We start from the raw sequence: 7,918 nt of genomic DNA, 5'->3' as shown, positions 1-7,918 counted from the left end.
AAAAACACAGCTGTGGATCATTCAGGTAAGAACACAGTATTAAGAATCAAGTGTATGTAAACTTTTGAACGGGGTCATTTTTATAAATTCAACTATTATTTTCTCTTGTGGACTATATGTAAACATCTTTTATGTGAAATATTGTATTCAGGTCAGTACTAAATAAATAATAACATGCATTTTGTATGATCCCTCTTATTTTGGTAAAATAATTAAACTTTTGACCTCAACTGTACATTTTTATGTTTTCACAAGAAAATATGAATAGTGTTTGTCTGTGTAAAAACCAGAGCCACGATGCTAGGGTGTTCTGGATGGCAAGTTGCAACCAGAGTTTCTTTAATACTAAAAACTCTAAGTAATCACACATCTCTCCTCAACAGGCCTCATGATTTAAGGATCACTCATGTCTAACACAAAGGTGCAAACTTGAGCACAATGATATACAAAGTCATTTAAAAAAAAAAATCCCATCACTTGTTGCATTTCGGCTGGTTAGGACAAAAACTCTGATAAACATGGAAAAGCCACCTTTTATGGCCTGTTTGTCACGTCATGTCTGGTTAGGACACAGTGTTAGGGAAACAAAAATATCTATAAAGCACAAAATATCTACCTTTTAAGGTAAAAGTGGTTGCTGCCATTTGTAACTTAAATGTGCAAGGCTTCTTGTTTCATTCGCTTCCAGTTATTTGCTGCTTGACAAAGCAGGTGTTTATTATCATATAATTTTAATGTTTTATTGTAACCATATATTTATTTATTTATTTAGTCATTTAGCAGACGCTTTTATTCTTGTGGACTATATGTAAACATCTTTTATGTGAAATATTGTATTCAGGTCAGTACTAAATAAATAACATGCATTTTGTATGATCCCTCTTATTTTGGTAAAATAATTAAACTTTTGACCTCAACTGTACATTTTTATGTTTTCACAAGAAAATATGAATAGTGTTTGTCTGTGTAAAAACCAGAGCCACGATGCTAGGGTGTTCTGGATGGCAAGTTGCAACCAGAGTTTCTTTAATACTAAATACTCAAAGTAATCACACATCTCTCCTCAACAGGCCTCATGATTTAAGGATCACTCATGTCTAACACAAAGGTGCAAACTTGAGCACAATGATATACAAAGTCATTTAAAAAAAAAAATCCCATCACTTGTTGCATTTCGGCTGGTTAGGACAAAAACTCTGATAAACATGGAAAAGCCACCTTTTATGGCCTGTCTGTCTGTCACGTCATGTCTGGTTAGGACACAGTGTTAGGGAAACAAAAATATCTATAAAGCACAAAAAATCTACCTTTTAAGGTAAAAGTGGTTGCTGCCATTTGTAACTTAAATGTGCAAGGTTTCTTGTTTCATTCGCTTCCAGTTATTTGCTGCTTGACAAAGCAGGTGATTATTATCATATAATTTGAATGTTTTATTGTAACCATATATACACGGCAAAACAGTTTTAGCGCGAACTGCAATATTCTTCTAGTTATTTACCTATAGCAGCTAACGCTACAAGTGTTGCATTCACAGAAAATACATCTCTTCATTGCAAAATAAGGTGGAAAAAACAACAACAAAAGGAAAAAGGGCAAACAAAAATCAACATGTAGAAAAATTATGAATTGTGAAACATTTATCTAATTTTAAGCTTTAAAACTACGCATTTTTTATATTATATGTACTGTATACTCAAATTACATTGTACAACTAATTTCCTCTTGCTCTAAAATCTAAACTTCCTGTTCTCACTTTGCTCTCAGTTGCATTTGTTGCAGACTGCATTACTGTCACCTTCACTCTGGTCTAGACCAATATCAGGGTTCCTACACATTTTCCATTTCAAAATTCCACACTTTTCCAGACTCAAATGTCCAAACCTCAGTAGATTTTCAGACCATATTTTACATAAATGGTTCATACAGCATTATATTAGCTTTATATTTGGTATATAGTACAGTCATCTATAAAGAGAGTGGGGAAAATATTTATTTGATCCCCTGCTGATTTTGAACGTTTGCCCACTTACAAAAAAAATTAAGCGTCTGTAATTTTATGGTAGGTTTATTTTAACGTATAGAGACAGAATATCAACCAAAAAAATCCAGAAAAAAAACATTATATAAAGGTTAGAAATTGATTTGCATTTCAGTGAGTGAAATAAGTATTTGATCCCCAAGCAAAACATGACTTAGTACCTTGTTGGCTTAGTACCTTGTTGGCAAGCACAGAGGTAACACGTTTTTTGTAGTTGGTCACCAGGTTTGCACACATCTCAGGAGGGATTTTGATCCACTTCTCTTTACAGATCCTCTCTAAATCCTTAAGGTTTCTTGGCTGTCGTTTGGCAACTCGAAGTTTCAGCTCCCTCCACTTACCAATGTTTTGCTTGGTGACTGTGGTCCCAACTGCCTTAAGATCATTAACAAGCTCCTCCCGTCTAGTTTGGTGCTGATCCCTCACCTTTCTCATGATCATCCTTACCCCATGAGGCGAGATCTTGCACGGAGCTCCAGACCAAGGCCGATTGATGGTTGTTTTTGCATTTCTTCCATTTCCGAATAATCGCACCAACAGTTGTCTCCTTCTCACCAAGCTTCTTGCTGATGGTCTTGTAGCCCATTCCAGCCTTGTGCAGATCTACAATCCTTTGACAGCTCTTTGGTCTTGCCCATGGTGGCGGGAGAGGTTGGAATGGAAGATACAGATTGTGTGGACAGGTGTCTTATACGCCTAACGAGCTGACATTAGGAGTGACTTCTTAAAGTGACAGGACTAATCTGTGTTCCACATGGGCATTTTTCTGGATTTTTTGGTTGGTATTCTGTCTCTATCCATTAAAATAAACCTACCATAAAAATTACAGACCCTTCATATCTTTGTAAAATCAGCAGGGGATCAAATAAATATTTTCCTCACTGTATTTTTATTTTCTCATTGTTTTTTTATTGATTTTCTCGAAGTGAAAACTTATAGAGCACCTAAAATAAAAAAATAAATAAAAAAATAAATATTAAAATGCAGACTTTTGTATGCACACAAGAAACTATTTTGTGCCCTCGAGAAACTGCACATGGGAATTTTTTGCATGCCGACGCAATACAATTTGTAGTTGAGTCATTCCGTGTCAACTCAACCAGAGGTCCCTGGCTCAAATTTTTGATTTTGCTAATAATTTTTCTGAAGAAATATAGACATGTATAGTGATGAAAGCCAAAATATTAAATGTAATGGTTGAATATTTACTGAATAATCCACTATTTTGTAGAAGGGGGTCAAAATGACAATTTTTCACCTGAGATTCAGATCCAAATTACAAGGGGGTAAAAATGACTTAAGAAAGATGGCAGCATCATAATGTTATTTTTACACAGAGATTGGTAGTTCTGTTAGTAAAATCTGTTGACATTAGCAATCCTTGTTACATTGTGTGCCAATGGTGACCATTCAAAAATGGGGAAACAGCACTTTTCAAGTTTTTACTCCAAAGTTTGCATGTTTTTAACTCAAGAAGTATTAAATATATTTTAATGCCCTTTTAAATATTGGGTCTTAAACTTGTTTCACGCACACTCTGTGGAGGCCAAGATACCACACTGCGAAATGGGTTGATGGCACAATAAGTGGCTCAGTGTGCATTGTCCTACATGCTAAGTTTAATGGTTTCTCGTGTGCACATAAAAGTCTGTATATTTTTTATTTTTGCAAAGATCCTTGAGGTGCTAAGAATATTGTGAGAAGAAACCCAAAATGCTTATAACCTGCATTTTGCATAATGAAAAAGTGCACCTTGAATTAATTGTCGTGTTTGACAGTCACTAAAGAATCACTAAACAGCTGCCATTAAAACACTTCTTGTATGATACATTTATTTTCATTAAATTCTAAATTTTCTATTATAAAAAAAAAAAACGAAATAGGGGCAAAAGCCTGGAAATGCAATTATTTTTCCATACTCTGCTTTCTTTTTTCCATACTTTTCCAGACCTGGAAATTACTTAAATGAAATTCCATACTTTTCCAAACCGCGTAGGAACCCTAAAAGATGTCTCCAAGACTTGGCATTCTTTACACAGACATTTAAGTACAACATTTTTCTGAATCATACCCAATCATGGCCATGAACTAATAAAATAAAAAGAATGAGCACTTACAAGCTCATGTCTTCAGGGTGAGCATATAATTCATAAATCCTGCAAGGTGAGTGGAATATGATGTTACCCACTTACCGCCTCCCTGACTTCTTTGGTGAGCTGAAAAGTATCGGGTGTTTTTGGTTTGATGTTTGTGGCTCTTTGCTCCTTAGTAATAACATTTGTCAGCAACTGGAACTCCACACGATCATACAGCAGCAGAGTCACATTGGAGTCCACCTTTCCAAAGGTCAATTTAATGGGATCCTTCGAGATGATGGTCCTGATACAGCCAGGGTTAGCCTCCTTGACGCTGTCCTTAAGAGATACATATAGAAAGAGATTTTTGGATTTAACTTAGTACAACTCTATATTACTACAGGCCATTTTTTCCATTACACATTAAAGCTACAGACTGCATAAACTCCACCAAAGACTTGTCATGATGTTACAATACAAATAAAAATAAAGTAGTAGAGACAAATTGATGTTTTTTAATCAATGCTGGACAAATTTAATACATTTTCCAACTTCCAAGCCTGACTTCTGAATATTTGGCATCTGCCCAATTAGAAAGGAAGTGTGGTGAGGCTGACAGATGTTTCTTTGATGAATAGAAGTTCAGAAGTTCAGCATTTATCTGAAATAGAAATCTTTTGTAACATTATTATATTACATTATATTTACATTATATGACGGAGCTTTCGCCATCTGACGCCGCATATTCTCTCAGACACGACGAGAGACTAATCTATTTCAACATATGCTGATAACAGTATATAGCTAACTGTTTTTATTTATTCCCTTAATATTTCTAATATTACATAGTACAGGGTTCCCACACCTTGGTTAACTTAAAATTCAAGGACCGTTCAAGGATTTTCCAGGTCCAATACCCTCAAATTCAAGGACTTAATGTGGGGACACATTTCAAGTGAGAGCAAGGTTACACCGTGTTATCTTGAGATACATTGTTACAGTTTTCATGTGTCAAACACAACAATGCAAAAAAAAAAATAATACTTTTTTTTTTTGGCTTTTATTTTTGGCCATATGACAGAGATCTGATATTCTATTTGTCGTACTTCTGTTTTGCATAAAACTGAAGAATATTCGGTACATCCTATACTGTATTCTAAAATGATCTGATATTAACTTTTGCATGGATTTTATTGAAAAGAGCTTAGGCTCATGTAACCAGAAGTTTTAAGATATATGAATATGCTTTTAAGTTTTTCTTGCCTCATGGGCTAAAGGGTTAGTTCACCCAAAAATGAAAATTAGCCTGTGTTTAACTCACCCTTGAAGCATCCTAGGTGTATATGACTTTCTTCTTTCAGACGAATCCAGTCGGAGTTATATTAAAAATTGTCCTGGCTATTCCAAGCTCTATCATTGCAGTCAGCGGGTGTTGCAGTTGAACAGTCCACAAGTCGTCAAATAAAGCGTGCGCATCCATAATAAAACATGCCTCACACGGCTCCGGAGGGTGAATAAAGGCCTCCTGTAGCGAATCCATGTGTTTTTGTGCATATTTCAAACGTAAAACACTTTTCTCTCACTTCTGGTTTCTGTCATACGTGGAAGCCGTTCCGGCGGATTGGAGTAATTTTGGAGAGAAGGGCATTTTATTCGATAAGTGGTTGACGTCCAGTAAAGTGGCAGATTTTGGGTCATTGCGTGAATTAATTATTTTAGAAGAATTCAAAAATTGTGTGCCAGAGCGTATTGTTGTTTATTTGAATTAACAAAAAGTGACGTCCTTGTCTCAAGCTTCAGTTCTCGCGGATGAATTTGCTTTAACCCATAAAAGTGCGTTTGTTCCCGTTCGTTCAGAAAAAAACTGCAACTGACTTCATGCTTATGGCCGACCAATCACGTGCTAGACAGAGTGTTCCGAAATTGAAAGAAGACAGGAAGTGTTTTTATTGTCATAAGTCCAGAGCCTGAACTTTTTCCCGGGGGTTGGGGGTTGCGGGGGTGAACACATACACAGGGTTATTTGGCAAAAAAGAACATTATTTGAAAATGATTTTCATTGAAACTAACTAGTAACATATCTGCCCTTGCCATTAGCCCTTGCCAGGCTCAGACTACAGATTATGGCGGGCTATTTGAAACAGCAATACCAGGAAACGTTACTCACTATAATGCAAACACATGTAACATTTAGGATGCTTTTGATATCAAGTTTTGCTGGTTAGATTTGTCCTTGACAGGGCACAAGATTCCCTACAATTTAAAACATGAAATTTCTGAAATTGTTTTGTTCAAAAGAAATAATAGTAAATTAAATACTAGGAAATTAATATAAAATAGGAAAAATCGGGTTAAAACAGAAAACTACAGTTCAGTTCAATTAACAACAACAAAATAAAATGCTCCAACAACTGGTAACTTAAACAGGGTTTGTACAGATACTGCAAAATGAAATTCCAGGACTTTCAAGTACTACTCTTTTGGTTTTCAAGGACTAAAAGCAGATCTCACTTATCACTTATCAAAAAATATTGTTATTGTCTTTCAAATTCTAATATATAAACTAATAAAACAAATGGTACAAATAAAGTGCAGCACATGCAAAGAATGCATTGACTGTGGCAACTTTAACATTTGAACGGATACTATGGCAAAGTTATCGCTTTCCTTATTCAAACTGATTTTTTTTTTCACGAGTATATGATTGACCTGAAGAATGAAAGCTAGGCTATATCATACACTTGGAAAATTATGAGCTATATCACCGCTTATCGACACTAGGGGTGTGACAATAAACTTAGCTCACGAGATGAGACAAAATGCATATACTTGGTTCAATAGAACAAGACAATGTTTTAATACTTTAAGAAATATCTGAATGACAAAATATTTGTCTTTTAATTACAAAAAGTAGAACGCAGTTATATTTTGCTGTTCCTGTCGGGACATACCGGAATTAGAAAGACTTACAATCGAATTTTGAGACACTTCTTTTGGCCACGTCTTAAAATGGATGTTGCTCGCTTTTGTCGTACTTGCTCTACATGTCAGACGACTGTAAAACCGAACCAGGTGATTCCTCGCGCTCCACTTATTCCTATTCCAACTATGGGAGAACCGTTTGAACATGTGATTGTAGACTGTGTGGGCCCGTTGCCCAGAACAAAATCAGGGAATCAATTTTTGCTGACAATTATGTGTGGCGCTACGCGTCTCCCCGAGGATATTCCGCTAAGAAAAATCATTATTCAGGCACTGGTGAAATTCTTTTCTATGTTCGGGTTGCCTAAGGTAGTGCAGACTGATCAGGGCACGAATTTTCTTTCTAAAATCTTCACACAGGTATTATCAACATTAAACATTTCCCATCGGGTTGCCAGCCCATACCATCCAGAGAGCCAAGGCGCACTGGAACGATTTCATCAGACCTTGAAAGCGATGCTAAGAAAGTACTGTTTAGATACAGGCAATGACTGGGATGAGGGAATACCTTTAGTTCTATTGGCGGCCCGAGAGGCGAAACAAGAGAATCTGGGATTTAGTCCTGCGGAGTTGGTGTTTGGGCATACAGTAGGGGGACCGCTAAAAGTGCTCAAGGAGAAAATCTTAAGTTTTGATTCCAGCCCCAAAATGAATGTGCTGGAGTATGTTAGTAGATTTCACGATCGACTGCATAAAGTGTGGTCTATGGCAAACGAATCGCTGGTTTTTGCCTTTTGCCATTATATGCTGTTGTCCTGGCTGTTTCTGATCTCCTCTCCATTCATCGAATTTATTCGTTTTCAAATGTTGCGGACCAATTCCC

General features: G+C 36.2%; 1 protein-coding gene across 1 annotated transcript in view; it reads right to left on the bottom strand.

The window, feature by feature from the left end:
- The window catches only part of LOC107739478 (uncharacterized), a gene marked incomplete at its 5' end in the record, with an annotated part of 19,970 nt that extends 15,480 nt beyond the window's left edge, over positions 1-4,490 (bottom strand). The window contains one exon of the mRNA XM_016551606.1: positions 4,231-4,490. Within this exon, the coding sequence (XP_016407092.1) occupies positions 4,231-4,490 (260 nt within the window). The remainder of the gene's footprint in view (positions 1-4,230) is intronic.
- Between the last annotated feature and the right edge of the window lie 3,428 nt (positions 4,491-7,918).

Source organism: Sinocyclocheilus rhinocerous, unplaced genomic scaffold (genome assembly GCF_001515625.1).
Source record: "Sinocyclocheilus rhinocerous isolate Xijiao unplaced genomic scaffold, SAMN03320098_v1.1 scaffold345, whole genome shotgun sequence".
In the NCBI taxonomy this organism is placed as follows: Eukaryota; Metazoa; Chordata; class Actinopteri; order Cypriniformes; family Cyprinidae; genus Sinocyclocheilus; species Sinocyclocheilus rhinocerous.
Note: the sequence above shows the minus strand (reverse complement) of the source record. Positions and strands in the feature narration are given on the sequence as shown.